The following is a 24,608-nucleotide window of genomic DNA, read 5'->3' as shown; positions in this document are numbered from 1 at the left end:
TTCACAGGTTAAAATGGCAAACCTTAGTAACTTAATCCCGTTTAGTTGTAGTTTTCTCTGCCATTATTTATTTTATTACAATAGAGAAAGGTACGACGTTGCTTAATTCTGAAACTCAGTACAGAAAAAACTATATATATATATATATATATATATATATATATATATTGTTACAAAATTATTTTTCTACTGCAAATATCGCCAGTAAATCGTAATGACGCAGCACATTTAACCTCTAATAGTTCAGCAGCTTGCTTGCTGTCTGATCTTCTCAAATCTGTTTACTCGTCGGCGACTCCAACCACTCGCACACACTATTTCTGACGATGCACACAACTTCTTCTGATACACACGACATGACCCCTTCGTAGCTTCTGAGTGCCCGTCTTTTATAGTTCCGGGAGGCGGGGATAGAGTCTTCAGACCAATCAGGGCGTACCTGGCTGTATCTCGGGTCTTAGTGGATGGATCGTGAAAGTTCTCGAACTTTCCAGTAGTATCCATTTAGTCTCCAAACTCGACAAATTCGTCGCCAAGTCGCCAAATGGTCACCAAGCTCACAGGTCATTGACGCACAGGACAGATCTTACAAAGGGTCTTTCTTACGGTGATACTAGCCGTGATGGGAAGCAAATTACAAGTTTGTAACAATATATATAAAGGATAACATTGTAACAAAGGAATAATGTTCTCGAACTAAAATGATATTTGATTTTAATGTAAATGACTTCGACAACAAATTTTTTAAAGCACTCTAATTTGAAGCTCTCTTTGGAACAATTAGTTCAAATAGCAAAAGGCTTAAGTTCATAAAATACTCGGAATGTTTATAGATTCCTTATTGAACTGCAATAACCGAATGTTAACACGTTGAGACCGGCGCTCTGCGCTCCCAGGGCCGCTCTAGAAGCTTGCTTGGCAAGCAATAGGATGCATATATGCGCATTTTTAATTTGCCTTTGGTATTATATTTACATAAAGTATTCTTAAATATGACCATATATTTTATACATGTATTTATATACAAGATTTTTTTACATTTTAACTATTATTTATTAAACAGGCTTGAATAATGCTTTAGAGTGTGATAATTGGCACAGCATATTTCCTTGTACAATGGTGTACAAGATTTGCATCAGTATCTTGTTTTAAGGCATAAAAGACAGCTAACGAATTTTCTCGTGTTTCACGTCCCGTCTGTTACGGACTGCACACGTGTTTTCTCGTGTGTCGTGTACCATCTGTTACGGACCACAAACGAGTTTTTTCCTTCACGTGTTCTATTTGTTATTTATTCATAAATAACAAAGTTGGGATGATTTTAATTTTAGAACGTACAAGTTTGCCCCAAAACATGCTGTCCCAGGCGTATGTCTTACAGATTTCTTTGCGGTCCTTAATGTATTAAATATTCGTCTCTTGTTGGTTATGCATCGATTTATCCGTAGAAACATGAAAACGAAATATCTCTTGGGCCCAGTCACAACTTTTGGCCTGCAAAAAACAGAGGCGGCAGCAGAGATTTGCCAACGGGGAGGCAAGACAACGCCGACAGGGGGGCAAGCACAATATCTTTAATTAGGCTTCAAAATAACTCATAATAATTAATTTTATATTTATATTATTAACATTATAACATTTAAATCAGATGACTGAAAATTTGGATTTAACGTCGTCGACATCCATCGCATTGAAGTCTTATTCAACCGATCAAAATTTTTTGGCAAAATGCGACATATTTTATGTCTTATTCACATGTCACCTTGTCGGTTATATATTGCCAAACGTAGTGAAATTAAAAAGCTTGATTTTCAGACATTTGAATCAAATGTCTGAAAATCTGCAGGTATAGTCTTCGACATTCACCACATTCCGTTCACAGTCGGCCGCCTTGAAATTGTCGGCAGAATGCGATATTTTATTCAGTCGGATATATTGCCAAAACTAGTGCAAATTATAAGTTAAATGAACGACATTTCAATCAAATGTCTGAAAATCTGCGAACTTAACATCTTCGACATCCATTGCATTTAGTTGGTCTATCAAAAATTATCCGCAAAATACGTCATATTACTGGTTTAATACTCTACCGATTATTTTGCCAAATATAGACAAAACACTTTAATCGTTACTTGGATATTTTGACTGTTTACTTTATATTAACTTCAAGGCACTTTTTAAATAATCATATTCGATAATGCGCATCTCTCTACAACCATCCTGAAGTGGTAAACACTTTTACCAATGAAGTTCTGAATCTCTCACCGATGGAGGGGGGGGGGGGGGGGCAAGACGCTACCGACAGGGAGGCAATTGCCCCTCCCCCCTGCTACCACCGCCTCTGGCAAAAAACGAGAAATCTCGTGTCTCGTACGCAATGTGTTATGTTTAGATGTAATATATTAAATGGATAATTTCAAAAATATGCCTAGATTTACTTTTTAAAAGATGCTTTGTTCTAAACGGGTACATACAATTTAAATGATTAAAACTTTCCTACTTCAGGAGTTCCTAGACTTTTAAACATTGCGACGTCGGGTCTGGTGCACGTTAAACCCGTCGGAGCCAAGCGTCCTCCCATTGGCGTAGTGTGGTGTGGAAGTTTGATGAGGGGGTGCCAGCTCAGGTGCCGTCCTCGTCATCTGACTGCGGTTTCAAATTACGAGGACCGTTAAAAAATAGCCCTAGTATTGCTTTAAAACGAGATGTTTAGTTATATTAACTAAAATTAACTTATAAACTTTGTCTTAAATTAGTTTAGTGAATTTGTAAATATTTGAGAGTATTCATTTGTTTGTAAAGAATGCCACATTACAAGGAGAATCAAAATCATATAAATTTTTCACCAAAGAATAATGCAATGATTCCTGCCGCCCCAAACAAAAGTTCAAAAACTTCAGAAATATTTTTTTAAAATAAATAAATAAAAAGAAAGAACCCAACACAGCATCAATTGAATGAATTTTAAATATACATAGAAAAGAATATTTCAAAAATTCAAATGTGAATTTAAGCTTTACAAACATTTAAATTAATATCACAAAATTCTTAAGCCTGATTTCAAAATTCATTTTATCTGTCACAAGTTTATAATGTGGAAATAAATCAAGAAAATGCACACAAAACTACAATGTACATATTTCATTTATTAAAACTTCAGTAGAAAAATATAATCTGTTTTTCTAAATAAAGTTCTTTTCTAAGTGGTGGAGAGTGGGATATAATTTTTCAGCATTTGAAATAAATAAATGGCATTCTGTTGAAGATTTTCCACAAGCTGCATGGAGAAGGATTTTATCGTTCCCAGAGCTTGCATACTGAAAGAGAGAAAAAGAGTCCTATGTTATTTAAATTATATTATAAAATAAATATAATAAAATTTTTATATCTAAAATATATTTTATTGATTGACAGTTTACTTGGTTGCATAAAGTAATTTTTTTAAAATTCTTTCTACAATCCTCATTCCAATATTTTTTTATTTTATTCTGCATGGTAAATTATTGGCAAAAAAAATCAACAAAATAAAAATAACACAAATATAAAATAATATTCAAAAAATATTTTATTTTTAATAGAATTTCTACACAGTATTTGTCAACTATCTCGCATGAAAAAAAAAAAAATTTTTTTTCATAAAAAAATCATTTACACACATTTACTATATTTTTCATAACACTATGCAATTTAAAGTGAAGTGAAATCCCTTCATGCTTCATAAAATTCATTCAGTGAATTTTATATATTACAATCAGGGGTGTTTGTGGGACCCCAAAAAATCCCCGGAAACTTTTACGGACTTACTACCGACATTTTGGAGTTTCGAGAAGGGGGGGGGAATGAAAAATTACGATTATGAAGTATTGAATGACCTAATTATAAAAGTTCAATGAATTACTTTTTTTGCAAAATTAAGACCTTTGAACCCAGGTCACGTGATCGCACATCTGGTCGAACGAAGTCTCTCCCTTTTTTTTCTGCCGCGCCTACTTGCCGAAAAGAATCCAGAAGAGAATGTCCGAGAACCGGGGGAATGAGTCATAACTCTCAATAAGGAAAGAACAAAAAAGAAGTTTTTCCCCCTTTTCACGCATTATCACTGCCTTTGGAGAAAGAAAGGAAAAGTTTTCACCACACACACTGACCTTGCGTTTTCTGCTTTCAAAGCAAACAAAATTACCCAGATCAAAATAAATAATTCATTATTATTCCTACTTCCTTTTGAACGACGATCCCCGGAATTTCCGGGTATCGAAGTTCAAAATCCCCGGAATTCCGGGGTTTCCCCGGAGCACAAACACCCCTGTTACAATTTCGTAAAGATAGAAACAGGCAGATCTCAAAATTGAAAAAAAATATTCCCAACATATCAGTACTAATAATTTATTTTTAAAGCTCCAGAAATTATAAAAATAAACTTTAACTGACATGCAAAAAAAAAATTTCTTTTATACCAATATCCAAATTTTATCCTTCTGATTTTAATAATCATTATTTTAATTTTACTAAAACTTTTTTAAAATATAAATAGTTCAATAACAATTTAAAGAATCAAAGTCAGTTATATAGTTTATAATCAGATATTAATTACTTAATAAACTAACATAAAATAATTCTGAGCATATAATGAACCTTTCATGGACTGGAAGCCTAATAATAATTATCTATCATCAGTTTAAAATAAACTAGAACATTTAGAGATAATTGTAGCTCCATTAAAAAAAACACCATCTTGAAAGCCAATATAAAGTAAAATTCCAAAGTAATTTCAAATGAATTAGAATATTTATCTGATATATGTGTAGATACAGATTTATTTTCCAATATTAAGCAAATCAAAAAATATAATTAAAAAAATGCATTCCAAATTATTTTATACCTTATATTATTTTATAATTACTTTATGGTTTTTTTAATGTTACAAAAATAATAATAGTAAGTTTATCAAGTTTTTTCAAAAGGATGATGCAAAGGAAAGATTATCAAAATAGAATCTGGAGCATAAATTTTTATCCCAATATATTGTAAAAAGTTATTACAAATTTTTATGATAAAATAATTCAAAAGTATTATATTTCATAATTAGTAATAATAATAATCTAGTCTTTTCTAGTAATATTTTTAGTATGATATGCCTGAAAACAATTTCTTTAATAAAGAAAATAATAATAAAAATTCTTTACTAAATCATATTATAAATAATAATTGTTATCAACCTTATGACAGATCTCAGAGTATAATGCATCTCAAAATTAATTTGCAAGCAGTAGCAGATTTCTGACTAAGTAAACTAGACAGTTGGATTGGAGGTGTGGGGGGGAGGGGGTGATAAGAAGTTTTATTTTTAAAAAAAATATATTATTAATCTAATTGCCAAATAAATAAATTTGTAAAAAAATTGTATAAATATTAAAATTTTAACACATTTTCAATCCATAATTGACAATATTTCCACCTCCTCTTTCATCACTTAATTATTCCAGCATTAATCAAGATAAACTTTAATAATATTGAATGCAAATGTGGACATCATGCAGTCATGAATTGTATATAATGAATAAAAAAAACATACATTTTTACAAAATTATTAAACTTAAAAGTAAAATAAATCATTAGCATGGAAATTAAGTTAAAAATGTATTGAATGTGAAATAAACAGGTCAGTTTACTAAAAGAGGAGTCTGGTAATATTCCCCGTCTAGGACTATAAAATGCCTGAAATTGTCACCTACCAACAGAACCAAAATATTTATTATTCACAATTTACAGCTTCATTTTGGCAATGGAAAAAAAATTAACATTTCTTGTGATTAACAGTTATATAATGTGTGAACAGTTGAATACAACATGTGCCTCCCACTAACAGTTTATTATGTTGGATGATGAACTAGTAACTGGAAGAAAATGTTTCATAGAATGCAGAGAATTTTGTTAAACTATCCAAATATTCATTAAATTATTCTTAAAACCTTTATTAACAGAGTCTTGAGAAAGATTTTCTGATCCCAAAATTTCACATGTTTTTGTTTTTTTTCTTTTGTGTTATTATTATTATTTGTATATGCATACATATATGTATTTTTTATTCTCATGTATATTATGATGAATATTTTGCAGTCAATATGCATCTAGTCATACGAAGTCATAAAGCATACAAATGTTTAAATACTTTTTACATTCTATCATAATATCTACAATTTCATTTATTTATTCTGATACAAAATCTGAGAGAGATAACAAATTGACAATTCACAAAGCTGCAAAAAGCAAATTTGGTTAAAAATCTGGAATTCAGGCAACTTCTCGAAAACAATTCCCCCCCCCCTTAAGTTATCATATTAAATAAACAAAAAAAATCTTACATTTCAGGGCTGGACTCCATCCATGTTGCAAAAGAATCAATTGTATTGAGGAAGAATGCAAAAGCATTGACAGCCATTTTGGATAGGATGATAGATGCTTTTGTCACCAAATCCAAAAAGGCATTACCATACACAATAAAGTTCTTCTCAGCCTGAAAAAAAAAAAAATATAATTTGTTTTTCTTTTTTTCATGAGACATGTGCTATTTTACTAAATAATAAGAAATAATTGCTTTCATATTCCTCAACAAATACCTAAAAAATTTGAGACTATCATCTGCAAAAATTTTTTGTCAATTTATAAGATCAAACACATTGATAAATAAATGTGATCTTTAAAAAATATCCAGAAAATACTTCAGTTACTAATTAAAAGTTATACATAACTTTCAATATCACGAAAATGCAACTTTTGGTTGCAATAGTTCCTTCCCTCCATCCCTAACAATAAATTTAAATATTGACATGTCATAAAATTAATCTAAATACATTTTTATACAAATTATTTAACCAAAATTTTTTTATATAAATTTGTTGATGAAATGAATAAATACCAATTCAATATAAACAATTTTCAAAAAGCATAAAATTAATTTAAATACATTTTTATACAAATTATTTAACCAAAAATTTTTTATATAAATTTGTTGATGAAATGAATAAATACAAATTCAATATAAACAATTTTCAAAAACAGGCTTTTATTAGTATACATTTTAATATGACTACTTTTTACAGTTGTCTTTCATTTATAATTATCATCACAAAATAAATTATTCTTAAAACTGATTTTTCTAAAATTCACTACTAGGTGGCACTACTTGCATATTTAAATTAATAGATTGATAAATAATCAAAATAATAACTATTTATGAAAAATATCAAAATAGAGTATTGTTATTGAGAACATACAACTATGTAAAATTTTAAAATTAAGAGCACAGAAAGCGAGTAAAATGGTTTTTAAATTTCATCTTTACAAGAATTATTAAGTTAAATCAGTGTTTAAAAACTGCAAAATTAATAAAATATTTAAGAAATTAATGAAAAAAATTTTGATATAAATATTTTGAATATTAAAATGAAAAATTGAATAGCATAATCTTTGATATGCATATCATTTCACATATACATGTATATAGATGCTTTTTATGTTTACTACAAAAAAATGAAATTCTCTTCAATATGATTTATAAAAACTTGTATAATTCTAAATAATTCATTTTTCTTATGACATGCAAGGAAAATGCTATTTTCACTCATAATTATAAGCTTCTATGCAGCCAATCAATGACTTTCCATTCTGTATTTTAAATTCTAAAATGGTTAATTTATATTTATTAATTTATTTCTATTAAAATTTTCAGGTTAATTCCTCAAATTCTAAAGATTATAATGTAATAAAATATGAATTATACATTTTCAAACCTCAATGCTTAGAGTTCAAAATAGTTAAAAGTTTAATGAATTGAATTCAGTTAAAAATGGAATTATTTATGTGCACTCACCAGCTCCAAAAATGATGGCAATTTCTTGCTGCACCATAATCTTAATCCCTGAGTGCTGTCCCACAAAAGAACAAGAATTGTAGAGAGCTTTTTCACAGCAAGATCGAGAGTTGGCAATAATGTGTCTTGAGACCATTTGGCAAAGACTGGAATGTACTTTTCAGACAACCTGCATGAAAAATTTTAAGAATCAGGAAGAGAAAAATTATCAGGTTATAATTTCAGTCTTATGCATATGCTTAAACTTTTTTATACCATATAATATGCTGTAATATATGTTAAAAACTTTATATAACATAGAATTGTAGTAGTAGTATTATAACAACAAAAATCTAAGTTTCAGCCAGGCAAATGAATGTATATTATAAGTACTGCCTTGTGCATTTTTCAATAAAATATTATTACAATACATGATGAACACACAGAATGACAGCAATACATTGTTTTCCAACTTTGCAATCATAATGTAGCAGCTAAAAGTTTCAATAAGTATGAGGTGATTTGAAATAACTTCAAATAGCAACTTTACAAGATATCATTGTCACATTAATTGTTAATAAAAATGAATAATGTCTGTCTATTAGACCCTGGAAAAATTAGAAATTTTATCAATTTCATGCCAAAAATTTTCATAGATTTTCGCTAAATTATTTACTTTTTCTAACCACATATTATTCCAATAAATGCTTCATAATTAAGTATATAGATAACTTTATTCAATCAATAATATAAAAGACCAAAATTTCTTATTAAAATTTACATTCGTGAAAGAGACATTGTTTTTATATTACTGGACATAAGATGTTAATGTTAAAAAATTTATAATAGATAATCTGTTAATCAATTTAATAGAATATCAGTTTGTATTTAAATAAAAGGATTTTATATCAATTTTATTTGATTTAGGTTTTAAAATATTTTAGCTCACTGCATTAAAATGAAACAGTTATTTAAATATCATTTTCACTCATTTGAGATCATTTTATATATAAAATTATTTTAACCGGTGTTTTAAATTTAATTCTTTATTTTTAACAATAATTTAGGGTTGTTTATTAAGTTTAAAATACATCCAACAATCAGATGGTTTCTCAGTTTTGATTGTCCAGAAGGGAAATACTTACTTCTGAACTTTTTCATAAAAGTATTTGAGCTTTTCACCCGCTTGAATACAAATGACTAATAAGCCAGAATCTTTCATAAATTTCCCTGTAAAGGAATCTAAAAAAAAAAAAAAGAGGAAAGAAGAAAAATCAATAATGCATGCATTACAAAGTTTCACAATCACAGAATACATTAAAATAAAACAGAACATTAGTGAGTTGCAATATAATATATATTAGCACAGCCATGATATATATTTTTTAAATTATGAAACATTAGTTATTAAATTAATTCATATTTTTTAGCCTATTCCATGTACAACATACAAAGAATAAAATTTAAATTTTTTAAATAAAAAAATTATAAAATCTTTAAAAAAAAAAGAAAAAAAAACCCTGAAACGTTCAAAGATTTTGTATAAAATGTAACAAAACATCATTCAGAGATTGTAATTGATACATATAATTGCTGTTTTATTTAAAGAATTTCAAAATCAAACAGGTTACCTGCAAAAGACCCGTGATATAAAGTATCAAATGTCAATACGGAACTGACCATAAGTATTAAAAGCAGGATAAAACGAGGCCAAGAAAATGCTCCAGCATTCAACTTGGAAAGAAGTTCCTGCAAAATTTTCAGTTAAAAATAAATGAGCACATTTGTGAAAATTTAGGTGTGGAAATAATTATAGTAACACAGGTTTTAAGTTGTAACTAAGTTGATAAAGGAAGGTATAAATTCTAACATTTCATCAAACAGGTAAAATAATATTGAAGGAATTAACAATATATTATAATTTTAAAAGAAAAACACATTACATTAAAAATAAATAAATTGAATATTAGCTTATGCCATCTAATTTACTTCTTAATTAGCTAATGCACTAAATTTACAAAAAACTGGAAAACATACAAAAAGAGAAAAGCATCAAATAAAATAGGTAAAATTTCAATTAATTTTCAATTTTTATAAAATTTTTCATTTTAGGAAAGCATTTTTTTATTTTATGTATTACATCTTTATTTACTAATTATGAAAGCATACTTTAAAATCTAATATTAACTATAAAAATATCTTAATAAATATGTATTAAAGATATACTTAAATGTTGATTTTAAAAGTCTAACAAGCAATTATAGTTATTTTAACATTAAAAATGCTTGCAAGAAGAGAATTTTAAATAATTTTAATTAGAGAAATGTGGGATTTAATCAAATAATGCCATGATATAATTAAAAAAGGCAAGTATATTTTTAACTGACTTACTTTATTAATAAGAATACACTCTTCAATATCTTGTAGATTCTTTTTACTGCTACTCAGGAGCTCTTCATTGGTAACTTGAAAGACAGACAAGGTATCTCTCAAGCACCTCTTTGGAAATTTGGCAGGCATTTTATCCCACTTGCCATTTAGGTGGGAAATGAGCAATCTGAAAATATCAAATCAGACATTAAACAAGTATAGCGAAAATTGTCTTCAGGTACTTTTCTGTTATTGCAGCCGCAATTTATGCCAAATTGAATTAAAAAAATTAAATGTGGATCAAAGATCTAGCAATTTATTTCCTTTCTACAGATAAAAAAGTAAGATCTCTATCTTAAGCTACGGAAGATTTCATAATAACTCAAGTTAGCAATGAGATTATGCATTGTCATACCCAATTAAATTTATCTTACACATTATTGTCAAACAATAATGTAAACAATTAAACTCAGAATTTATCTTATAACATCAGCTATTATTTTGTAATTCTATGTGGAAGTGAAACAAAATAACCTTTTTATGGTTTAGTAGAATTAAATTTCATTTAATATTTAACTTTTGATGTTAGTTTTCAGTTTGATAAATGGTGCAACAATTACTAACATGTAATGGTGCATAACAAGTTTTGCAAGTATATCTTGTTTTGCAGCATTTTCCTTTGGAAGGGCATGAAGGGAGTTTACATGTTCTAGTTGCTCTATTTTTTTTCTACCATGATTGTTTTTTTATTAAAACATAGTCTCTTAAATGTCAATCTGAGGAGTAGAACATTGTAAACAGCAGTTTTAGAAATATCAGAGGACATGTCACTATTTTACTGCATTCATTAAAATCTATAATCATAAAGAGCAGTTAATAGTAGTTGTGTGAGCTCAAGAAAGAGTGAAGTTAATTCCCGCTTTGTAATGTTGATTCTATGCAAGTTCTTTGTTGTGTTTTATAACTAATTTGGTACTTATGTGCTGCTGTTTATTGCACATGCTGTTTAGCAAATGCTTTTTCAATGTTTTTAAATAAAATAAACCATTATTATTCTTTATTGGCCAATTAAATTTTTCACTGTGTGTACGCACGCACGCACACACACATACCAGATTTGGTTTTTCCATAACACAATGTTCTCCAAGAAATAATATTAATAAGAACACAATGTTCTCTAAGATGCAAAATGAAAACACAATGATTTCATTACTAATTAGATATGTTAGGGCAAGAAAGCACAATTTAACACTTGGTCAGTGTGAGTTAAATCTGATCCTAATATTCAACAGTTTCTAAACAGAGGATTGCAAGTCAATTTTTGATAAGTTGCATTGATCTTAAACATATATGTAATTTTCCACAATTTGCAAATTTAAAGAGGAAAAAAAAGAATTTCAATATTATAAGCAATACAAAAGCATACAAAGCACAAATAAACATTTTAAAATAAGAAATAAAGACTTTTAAAATAAGAAATAAAACTTCTAATACTTACTTTGATTGTACAAAATGTTTAGTATAAAGTTGTCTCCAGATACTGTAGCAACGAGTATCTTTTTCCAAGCAATAAACAAGGCTGCCCAAAATCTGAAAATTCAAAACTTTAATTACAAAAATAGCTTCTATAATAAGCATTCATAATTAATTAAAAAAACTTTCCAAAAAAATTGTTGACATATAGTTTCATAAAATTGTAATATATAACATGGGGAAATATAAATTTTAATTCTTTTATATGCATTCATTTGTCAGAAACAAAAGCTTAATCTGCATTTCATTTTGCATTTGTTTTCACCATATAGACTCACTTGCAATATCAACAACATATAAAACTAACAAGACCATTTTTATTTCAGTTGAGCAATTCAATACAGTTGTTGAGTAATTTCAATACATTAAAATTTTTTAATGTATTGATATGCTTAGCAGATAAATAAAATTCATTCATTTGAATTTACTTAGGTTCAGTTCTCTAAATTGCCAAAATGATATCAATAAATATTGATAAAATGATTTAGACATTAGAAATTAAAGTGAGATTTAGAAAATTCAATACTTCCTTTAAAGATTCTCCTATTTAATGTATAATAATCAACTTTTAAAATAAAATTATGAACACTGAAATGCTTTAAAAGGAAAAACTTTCAAAAGAAAAAAATCACCTAACATTTCAAGTGAACAATTTTCCATTTTCATATAGACAAGACCTTATAAATAAGCATTTTATCCATTTTTAAGAGCAACTATCAGAACATATCAAATATTCATTTCAAAATAATTAACTTCATTTTTTTTTTCATTTTTTACCAAGCATTACAAATAAATACTTTCATTATCAGAATAAATAAAAAAAATTGGTAAAATCAAGAATGTAGTTATTAGAAATTTAAAGTTATTGGAGAAAAAAAGTATTGGTTAAGATTTTTTTCTGATAAAGTAATGAATAAAGATTTACTCAAAAATTGGTGACATTTCTAAATGAAGCTGCAGCTGATTAATAAATATGTGATGTTTACTTCCATATAAAATTAATACACATTTCAGTACTTTTATGAATTTATAAAACAAAGCAGAAACTTTTGAGGAAAAAAAGTTACCTCCTCTTTTAATAGTTGTGGACACTGTGGTTCAAGCCTTCGTAAATAAGACGGAAAATAATTCCTTAAAACATTTTCGGGATCAGGACCATAGCTAAGAGTCTAAAAAATAATGCAAGCAATACTTTTGAATAACTAAAAAAATATGTAAAGATAGTGTTTATCAAAACCTCAATTTGAGATCATTTTTAGGGGCACAATAAATTAACTTCTATAATAAATATTAACTAACCTTTAAAGTTGGATAAACTGCAACTAATCTCTTTTGTACACTCTTTACTAACTCTTTAGAATAAATAAAATCCAATATAGGAAACAAATCTCTCACACCAAGAAGACTTTTATCACACTTGGTCACATCAACACCACTAGAAGGAAAGGGAAAAAAAATTAAATAAAAAATAGTCAAAAAATATTAAAAATTTTTTAAAGACTAGCTTTAAACATATATTATAAAATGACAGATAATGTTAATATATCAAAAATTTAAATCATAAAAATATGATTTCAATTCTGAAATTAGACATAGAATTCGCAACATAGAAATTAGTAAATATGGTTTACACTAAACACAGACAAGTTTCATATACAGTGAAGGTTGATTTATACTATGTATTTACATAATCAATTTAAATTATTGATCAATATCTGCATTCACATATTTACCTAATCAATTTTTCTAAATAATCAACAGCATAAGAGGTGCAGTTCTTTGCTCCAATAAGAGGAAACATGAGATCAATCCATACTAAAATAGTGCAAAATAATAATACATTTTTAAAGGCAGATATTATGCTTCTTGATTAATATAAATAACTAAGTATTTGATGGCAATGACAGATAATTCTTCATACGAAATATAAATCACAATTAGAAAAAATTACAGATAGGAAATATTTATAATGACATTAAAATGGAGCTTAAAACGATTTATGAAAAAATTATTTAGCAAATGATAACAATAAATTGCTGCATCAATTAAACATCCACATTGTTCACATACATGCAAATAAACAGGCAGACAAATGATCACCATTCAGAAAGATTTTGTCCAAAATTTAATACACATTTACATGTATGATGACATCATTATGAATTAAACTTCATCTATCTAGTCATTGCACTTTCGAGTTATCGGGTTCATACACACAAGGACAGACTTTCCCTTCAATGGATTAGTCCAAAATTTAATAGAAATCTAAGGAGACAGAGTATTTATGATGCTAAATGTAGACATTAGTTTCTTAAAATCTAGTTCATAATAAGGAATTAACCTATTTCAGAAAATTGTGTTTCCATCATTTTAACTACAACAAAATATTTATTTCAATTAATTGCCGAAAAACACCGAGTGTGAGAAAATGCAAGCAAGGCGGTAAAAAGCAAAAAAAATTCTGTATTACAATCACAATTAAGCTGATGTTTAAGTAGAAATACTAATAATACAATTAGCAATGCAAATTTAGTAAAATGAAAATTTACAATCAAACTAAGTTTAGTTAAAAAGAGTTTTTCTAAATTTTGTGGTTAAACACATACCAGATTTCATCCTTCAGCTTAATGTATTTTTTGAATTATCATGTTCATAGGCTCATATAGTTCCAAAAATATTACTTTTGGACTGAATGGCATAATATGTGAATATTTTTATTCTTGCATTTTGAAAGCTTTTTGCGTTTGAGTATATTTCTTGCAATATGAAATTTCATTGGTTGTTTGGTTTATTGTGATTTAATGATCAAAGAGCCAGACATGGCTCAGTTGTACGTACTTCATATCTGAGAAAGTAAACATATTTTAAAAAGTCACTAAGTGGAAGTATGTTGATTCTAAATTTTTATTTTAAACAATTTTCAAAGTATTCAAATAACATTTGTACAACATGCTAAATTTTATAGAAATTCAATAAAAAATAATCATTATCAAAGCCAGAATCTACAACTAGGAGCATCTAGTTAACATTGTATTTAATTCAAAAATCAGTTCATTATCTTATTTGTCTGTTAACCAATCATCAAATGCTGTGATTTTGTTAGGTAAATTCATCCTGAAGACTCCCAAAAATAATGAAAACTTAATACCTTTTAATTAAATGTATCTATATATAATAACAACATAGTCTATAATTTATGACAAATACAATTCCTTAAGTATAATCTATACCTTTTCAGTGAAAAAGTTTTTTTAAAAAAAAGTCAACTAATCGACGTTTTTCTGTAATACACAATAAAGTTATGCACACAAATATTAGAATCATAAGTTAGAAATATTTTTTAAAAACGTAATTCTCATTTCAACTTTATTCACAGTTCATCCACAGAATTCAGTGCAATTTATACAGTCTTTCAATCAATTATATCTCTAGTGACTGCATCCATAAATAATAGTACACTGCAATTTTACAAATCTTACATATAACATTTTCTTGTGTTTGTTTTGTGTGATTTTTACTGTACAAACATAAAAATTCTTTCATAAAAATGTTTATCAAATTTGTTTATGATCTTAACTTTTGATAACAGATCATTTACTTTAGTATGATTTTCAATTATTCTATTAATTATCAAAAATTTATAAAAACAAACAAACTATATGAATAAAAAATAAATATACATATTATATTTAAAGAATTTAAAATGGAATAAATATAAACAAAATCACAAACTTAAACACTATATTATAAATTATTTTAACAGACATGCACATATATTTTTTTTCAAATACAATTAAATATTCTGTATAATATTTACAAAATTAGAAGATAAGTTTCTATCAAATTTCCATACCTCTGAAACCTGCTTCCAGGTTATTGTTGCCAGCTTGACCAGCTGCCCATAAAATAGAGAGACAAATATTTTGGCGATTTTGATGAGAAGTACACAATTCAACACACTGAAATATAAAAGTTTAAGAATTAAATAAAAAATAAATTTGTAATTGATATTGCTTTTATTTATAATTAATTCTTCAAATTATTTTTAAATTAAAAGGCTTTGAAAATGTTCATAAAAAATCGTCTATCTCCAAAATGTAGCAAATGCAAAAAATTAAAGCTCTACTTTATTATAGAAGTAAGATAAAACTCCAAATAAAATATATTTTGTATATATAATTTGATATAATGATAATTTGCACTTTTCATGAGATTTTAAAGAGAGACATTTACTTCGTTCAACAGAAGTGCTCCTTCCCTAAGTTCATTATTTCTCAGATATTCGCTAACCGAACTTTTATTTCCTCTTCATTTTCCTCTATCGCGCAACACACGAAGCTTTTTGGCATTTAAGGTGTTCCGGCCAAGGTTGTATTTCCTTTTTTTGGGCATAATGAGATTTGAATTGCTGTTTAAAATCAGACATAAACAAAGAAATGTATTGCATATGCATACCACAGTTCTTGCTATTTGCACATGCACGGAATAATTAAAATCACAATTATAAACTCCTTTTTTTATTTTGATATGACTTTAATGGACTAAAACCTTCCCCAATAAATGCTCTACAAAGTATTATAAATATCTCTAATATCAGTTAACTATTTCTCGAGTTTTTGTGGTTCAAACATATAGACGCTTTCAGGAGACTTCATTTTATACTATGTATAGATTACTATAGCAAAAACAATAGACTTATATAACCCTTTACTTATGTTAAATTAGTATAATAATATTATATTAGGCAACCAAAATAATAACTACTTTTCTGAAGAACATCCACCAAAAAAAACATTTCTGTTCTTGAATACTTTATTTTGCATTTTATAACCTCATTTCAAAGTCATAAAAAAATTATAACCTTTAAACATTAATCAAAGATTTTTTTAAACTATTACCAGTTCAATGAAACAATAAAGATTTCCCATGAAAAAAAAATTAAAATTTTAATAATAGTTCAACTCTGTAATTTTAAAAGACAAAAATATTGCTTACATTTAATAACTTATTGCCTAATAAATGTATTAATACCATTTTTGCACATGTAAAATAAGACTGGAATTATGCATTTACAAGAATTTATAATTCTTTTAGTTGAGAAGTAAATAAGAAAAAGACATGCAGAGGAATGCTCACTTTAGAAATATTTCCCAAAGCAACCGAAGGCATTTCATTTGCAATAATTTGAAGCATTATTCTGTAGCCCATTGTATGCAAACCTGAAACATAAAAGATTCAATTTGGAATTATAATGCAATGGCTGTTTACAGACTGTGCATAAGAAAATGATAATACAGTTTTTTTTAATTAATTCTTATTTTGAGTTATATATAGAAACAATAAAGAACAGCAAAAATATAATAATAATAATTGGAATAATCAAATAGATTACCCTAGTTTAACTGAAGATTCAGTCTAGATGCACACATTTTTCAGATTTAGCATTTTATTAAAAGATATTTAGTTTATTGGTTTGATAAAGTTTAATGTTACAATTATGTATTTTATATTTAAATATGCTATGCTCAACAAATTTAGACTCAGAAACATATTTTAAAATTTCAATTCAGAAACTCAGTTATTAAACCATAACATTTGATGCTGGGCATATGACATGGTTAAGATTTCGCTTTATACAGTAAAAGCATTCTTAACTGATGGACTAAAACAGCTCCATAAAACAAACAAAATAGTAGAAACCTGAAAATGTTTGAAAGAAAAAATTTGCCTTGCTGGTAAGCGTTTCATTCCAATACACAAATTACAGAAACATAAAATGTAGTTCAGACAAATTCTTTATTGAAATCAGAGCAATCTCTAAAACTAAGAGTATTGGTAAATTATAAATACAATTGTAATTTTATAGAAAATTGTAAATTCAGTGTAGCTAATTCAATATATATACACAAGTATTAAATCACATAATTCTGATTAAAATATTTAAAAAAAAAAAAACTATTCAATTTTGATCAGAAAAAGCAACCACATTATTCTATGAGAAAGAAAAAAAGTATCTACACTCATTATAGAAATACATTTCAGATTTGTAACGCTTTAAGTAAATTTTATAAATGTAACTTTTGTGTACACAATTTTCGCACATTCAAAAACAGGTAGTATGTAAGCATAGTGGAATCACAAAATCCTAAAATTTTTACAGTGCATTCTATTTTTTATTTTTGTCATCTTATTTAATTTTATCATGAATAACTTAATGAAGCTTTCTGATTTTAAATAAAAAAACTTTTTCTGTGTTTGTTACCATACAGTAAAACATTTGTCTTGAGGTACACTTATGAGAACAAAGAACTATGGAGGCATTCATACATACCATTTTTTCCATTTAATTCATTAATAATATGCATGTATACTTTCTTTCATCTAAATGCTCAAAGTAAAGATCATGTCCACTCACTGAAGCTCAGCATTGTTAGACAAACAGTTATCTAGCTATTACTTTTGTGATTATAAATTTCTTTGATATGTAGTACTTATTTTGAAACCAAATAAAACTTTCTCAAACTGCTTAAATCAATATACAAGCAAATCATAAATTAAATGACTCATCAAAAGGAGAAATAGAAAATAACTTCTATCATAATGATTTATTGTTTTAAAAAAATTGAACATATTGTTTGGTTGAAAATTCTCTCGATAAATTCTACAATTATAACAAAGATTAAATGTTTCTTAATAAGAATAAAATCATTACTGAAAAAAGTATAAAAAACATTTGCAATTATTTCAAAAGATGTTTTCTTTATTTCTCAAATATTAATAAAGGCAATGTTGTTCTGCAATTAGCTCAAAAAATAAATAATTTAGAAATAAATGAAGTAATGCTAACCAATAACATACTTTAATTTTTAGTTGTACTATTAAGTTTTCTTACAAACAGGCACAAAAATAATTTATATGTATTTTTAAAAATACAGTGTTTCCAAAATTAATGTGCAAGAATTAAAAATGATTATTTTTTAAAATGTAAATTTGTAATATAAGCTTATATAAACTTCTGAAATAATTAGTCAGAGTTGTTCAGTTGTTGAAAATTTTAACACCAAAGATTTTTAAACTAGAAAATATTTCCAGCAATTAAAACTTGAATACAAGAATAAATGCACATTGATTAAAAAATTATATAAAAAGCAGTAATAGTTATTGCTTAAAAATTAAATAAAGCATAGTTTGTTTTACCTTTTAAAATATCTTGAACCATATTTTGTAAACAAAAATCATAAAACAGTTGCAACATTTGAGGAGTGCACTTATTTAGAATCCCCATAATTTGCTTATAAACTTTTTTATTTAACAGCATAGATGGATAACCTAAAAGAAACAGATAAAATTATTGACATAAAATTACAAAAACTAAATTAGTTTAAATAAATTTCCCTATCAATACAAATAAAAAGATTTATAAGCTGCTGTACATATCTGTTTATATGTTGTGTATGTGGTACATGAAATGAAACTAAATTAAACACTTTCACGAAAGACTATAAAAAAGAATATCTAAATGATATAATTTTTTTTCTTCAAAAATTTGCAACAATTCCAACATTTAAAGATCAAAAATTTACGTAATTACTAGTTAATTAAACAAAATCGTATCACAAATAAACAGTTTTTTAGGATGTTGCACTCAAATCAATATATTAATTTTTAGTTACCTTGCTTTAAATCAGATCACTACACAGCTCAATCATTAATAAAAAATCAAAATATGGGAACAGGCAAGTTGCTCATTCCTTAACATTGCTTCATTACTTAAATCTGATACTGTTCAACAATAGTTTAAATCACACTTAAGCCATTATTTTAAAATTGTTTTTTAAAAACTCAGTACTCAGACTTTTTTTACTATATTTACACAATCTTGATATTGGGAAATTAATTTTGTTTTATCAATTTACAATTAAATTTTCATGCTACTTTAAAATCTTAACTACATTGCAACAATGCTGACATAATTTAGGATTTTACTATTATACAAATATTATGGAGTATACTTGCCAATTAAAAAGTATCTAAATGATAATAGATCTTTTTTTGTTAATTATCATACTATGAAAGCAAAAATATTTATTATTCAACAAATAGTTTTATGGAATTAGGCATATATTATGCCATCTATTACTAAACATTCAATTTAGGTGGCATTTATTTAAGAAAAATAAATAAATATTAATAAATTGGAAATAATACATTCTATTAATTGATGAATGCATACAGGCAAAAAAAATTTATAATTGCAAAGCAATTTTTTAGTGAAAGAGATTTTGAATGATAAATATGCTTGATCGTGATTTTAATATATATATATAAATAATTTTGCATATTAATGTATCTTTTTTTATCTGCATATTATTTTTTTTAAAATATAATTCTAAATATTTCAAAACTTACCAAGTGGTTTTGATGCAAATGTTAGATCTTCAACAGCAATATCTAACTTTACATTCAGGTATGAAGTCAAATCTTTTAGCCACAAAAGTGGTGAATCTGGGCATAAAACCTCTAAAGTTGCAAGGTGGTTCTTCACATCTTCTTCAGTAATCTGAAATTCAAACAAACTGGTAAAACTCTTATGAAGTTATCCAGTTTTCAATTTTTTTTAATAATATACTGAACAGAATAGACTCGAATGTTTCATCAAAAGAAAGTAAATCTTAAAAATAAATAATATCAATTAAAAAAAATCATTTGTTCTACCTCCTCTACTATCTTTTATGAATACATAATAAAATAATACTCTTTAATGTTTTGCTGTTATGCTAAGGGCAAACAATATATGTCAAAACTTTTAGCTATAATAAAAATTTAATAACATTCTGCAAACAGTCAAAGTAATAAATATATTAAAGATTTTAATTATCTTCTCTCATAACAAATAATTCTAACAATTACAGGTATAGTCTGAAAAACATATGTAGATGATTCTGAAGCCTTTCAGGAAATCTTGAAGAAATGAAACCAAATAATCCTTTGCCACATACAGTCAAATTTTTGTACTTAGAATATATTATCTTGCCTTTAAAATATTTATAAATTAGTTTTCAGTTTATAAACAGCAATGAAAATAATCAATGCTAATATTCATATTATATAAGCTACTTGTACTTTAGACATATCTTCATTTTATTTCCATATCTACTTCCTATTTCAAAAATTAAATCAATATATATAATTTCAAGAATTAAAATAGCTGGAAATCTAGACAAAACTAACAAAATATCCATATAATTTTATTTACAAAAGTAAAGAGAAAATGCAAGATACCAAGTCTGAAATCCTTGAAAAATGTAAACTATTCTTTAAAATTCAGCTTTGAATAGAAATACATAAAAGTTTACACTAATGGCAGGATATAAAAAATAAATATATATATAATACATAAATATATATATAGATACAGTTACTTTAATACTTAATACTAAAGATAAATTTTTGATAGATATTATTCAAACTCTAATGTGCAACATATGAGAAAAGAAAAAAAAATCTTTATGCAATACATAAAAGTTGTAACGTTATTCAGCATCATATAGGACGAAATCAATAATCAATATTTTAAATAATCAATATTTTAAATAATGCAAGATCATTGTATTCTTGGAACAACTTGACAGAAAAATCTACAAGATAAAAAAGAAATAGTTTATTTAGATTAACACTCTTTTCATAGCTAGAGGACCATTTTGGAATTGACATATTAATTTTAAAATATGATCAGATGACAAATACAACAAATCAGCACATTCTGTACACACTTCAACATTTACCAATGAGATGAATTTTAAATGTGGCAGATTTAATGTGCACAGAACTAAGATACATGACATATCATCCTTGGAATTAAGTCTAGAAGTTGCAACTCATTGATAGCAAAGCTAACGATCTGCTAAAATGTCATAGTAACCATAGGATAAGTGCAGCTTGAAAAGCATATAAGGAAAATTTTAATGACTCACTGAAGCAAATACATCTTCCAAAGTAATTTTTGAAGAAGCAGGTTTCTTCTCGCCTTTTTTCTTTTTCTGCTGATTTTTTTCTGTATTTTTTGTTGCTTCACTCCCATTCACCTTAGGCTTTGAAGGCTCTTTTTTTTCCTTTTCAGCAAGAATGCTAAAAGATGTTGGACTTTCTTTTATTGGACCAGCAACTACAAAGCAATTTTTTAAAAATTTGTTAATAAATCAATTTTAATTTTATGTATCAAATTTATTTGTTAAAATGATATTTCAAATGGGACTTACCAAAAACAGCAAAATCTATATAAATATATGTATAATTCAGCAAACATTTTTTAAAAAGTTCCAATTTAAAATTGTTTAGCTTAATAATAAAGTTTGTCATTTACAAATAAAAGTTTCATTTCTATAGGACAATCTACAAATGAACATGATTGTTTATTCACAGAAAATTTGTTAGAAGGATAAAAATTATATTATTGTAACAAATAAATAACACGCTAAAAGTTTTTATGTATAATTTCATGATCGTGTTTAATAAAATTAAATTTCAAATTATTTCATTATAAAGCAATATGTGTTCATCTTTAAAAAAAACTGAATTTAAAAATTCCAGTAAATATTAATTTTATATGGAAAAATATATTTAAAACAATGGATTCAAAATTAACTAGAAGCAAGAAAAAAACAAAGACTTCAATTAAATATAAAATTATACATGAGGATGTCATTCTTTACAGCTCCAAATGCATCTCTATAGGCTCCACCTCTGAATGCATTTCTATAAGCTCCACAATTCATAACTCATTACTACATTCAGTTTAAGAGCTCATTGAATACATTATTATCAACTTGAACAGACAAAACTGGAAACTTCTTCTGTTATATGAATAGCCAAATCAGTTCCGACATTTTTTTTTTTTTTTTTATATTTTTGAAAAGAGAAATCAATAAATTTTCATTTTAACACTAATTCAGGGTTTTTGCAACATTACATTCAAATAACATCCCTTATCTAAAATATGGCATGATTTCTTAATTCTGTAATAGACCTCATTGTTTTATCATTTATAATTTTATTAAGATTTATAAATGATCATTTTCTATAATTCATTTTGAGGACATTGTTATGTTTTAAAAGAAAAAAGCACTTTCACAGTTGAGTCAAAATTAATTGAAATTATAATAAAGTAGTCAAATGCAAGTGAGATGAAACATTATTGAATTTATATAGACAATAATATCAATATCTGAATTCACCTGTAAAGTAATGATCAAACCAGTTCTCAAAAAATGAGAAATTTTCATCTAAGTTTTAGAATTTGTTTTCCAAATAAATGGCACATAAATTTCTAGGTTATATTTTTAAAATACTTTTTTATTTCAAATTCTAATAACTAATTTAATAATTAATAATTATTCTATCAACAAAAACCTAAACAGTTTCAGATTCCAACCTTAACATTCATTTTTCTTACGAGATAAAATTACAAATTCTTTTTTAACCACAGGTTAAAAAACCAAATTCTTTTTTAACCACAGGTCTTACATTACTATCGACAAATATATGATGCACATTTTGCAAGTGCATAATTGATAATCATAGACAAAATGATCTATAAAGGAAATCAAAGCCAGACGAAAAAAATGTCATTTAAATTCACATAAATCAGGATATTACTATGCACCTACCTTAAATGGATAACTTTCTAGATTTGTTTATAGGTATGAACATAAAAAATTATTGCAGATTTATTCGTCATCATTTTCAGTTAATGATAATATTTAATATTTTATGGTCATCAGATAAAAAAGATGCAGTCTTCTGCAGTAAATAAGTATTTCATAAATAGTAACAAAATTTATTTTGATTGTCAGACATGATATAGGATTCGAACAAAAAAAACTGAGCCTTATGAATTGTGCTAAATATAACATTGAGAAATAAAAAAATAAAGATTGGATAAAAAATAAAATAAACAAATTTATATAAAAGGTGCTTGAAATATTAAAAATGTTCTATAATTATTACATAAAAAATAATTAACATCAAGGACGGTAAAATTTGATTCTAAAATGCACAAATCCAGAAATGTGTTTCGTTTCGATTGTTACTGATTACGAAAAAAAAAACCCAAAGTTTTGAAACATTTATTGATTTTAAAAGTATATATGGAAAAAGCAGCTGGAAATTCACATTAAATAAACGTAGAGAAAAACTGTAATTACATTATAAATCTTTTTCAAGATATATAACTCAGTAAATAAAGCATTAAACATTTTAGAATAAGTATCAAGAAGCGAAATTTTCATTATCTTTGAAACGATGAAAAAAGAAAATTCTGATGAAGATTCCTTATAAACGAAAAAAAAATTAACTTTGTAATTAAAACAGGATAATATGTTAAAGGAATTTTTTTAGTCCACATAAGAAATTAAATATGTCAAACTATATCTTCAAGATTATTTTATTCTAAAATTGTTCACATACACTAATGAAAAAAAAAACAAATAATGGAACAAATTTCTTAGATAATAGAACAAAAAAGTTTGACTAATAATCAAATATCAATGAGATATTCGGAAAGATGGTGAAATACCTGACGCTTCAAATGCTGCATTTTCCTTCGGCTTTTCCTTTGATGTTTTTGATCCAGAACCTTTAGATTTACCTTTCTTTGCTTTTCCACCAACAACTTCCCACTGACCACCAGCCATGACTATTGGGGAAAAAATGGAAATCAAAATTTAACCATACAATTAAAATCTAATCAACTTTTCTAAAACTGCCGACGGGTAACTAAGTCCAGTGGCGTGGCGTTCAGATACGAAACCAAACATCAACATGACATGTAAAAAGTGTTGCCAGATACAGACTTCTG

General features: G+C 26.3%; 1 protein-coding gene across 1 annotated transcript; it reads right to left on the bottom strand.

Annotated features, from left to right (window-relative positions):
- Window positions 1-3,126: 3,126 nt before the first annotated feature.
- Window positions 3,127-24,570, bottom strand: LOC129969432 (transmembrane protein 214-A-like). Its single transcript, XM_056084001.1, has 16 exons — window positions 24,327-24,570; window positions 21,727-21,917; window positions 20,162-20,312; window positions 18,950-19,081; window positions 16,889-16,971; window positions 15,606-15,711; window positions 13,486-13,567; window positions 13,052-13,187; window positions 12,820-12,921; window positions 11,718-11,809; window positions 10,241-10,406; window positions 9,481-9,598; window positions 8,995-9,091; window positions 7,871-8,039; window positions 6,363-6,514; window positions 3,127-3,317 (listed from the first exon to the last, which is right to left on the bottom strand). The coding sequence occupies exons 1-16, from the start codon at window positions 24,442-24,444 to the stop codon at window positions 3,200-3,202; spliced, it is 2,013 nt and encodes a 670-aa protein (XP_055939976.1). The 5' UTR covers window positions 24,445-24,570; the 3' UTR covers window positions 3,127-3,199.
- Window positions 24,571-24,608: the final 38 nt, after the last annotated feature.

Source organism: Argiope bruennichi, chromosome 5, assembly GCF_947563725.1.
Source record: "Argiope bruennichi chromosome 5, qqArgBrue1.1, whole genome shotgun sequence".
NCBI classification, from domain to species: Eukaryota; Metazoa; Arthropoda; class Arachnida; order Araneae; family Araneidae; genus Argiope; species Argiope bruennichi.
The sequence above is the reverse complement of the archived record's forward strand: the minus strand, read 5'-3'. Positions and strand labels throughout refer to the sequence as shown.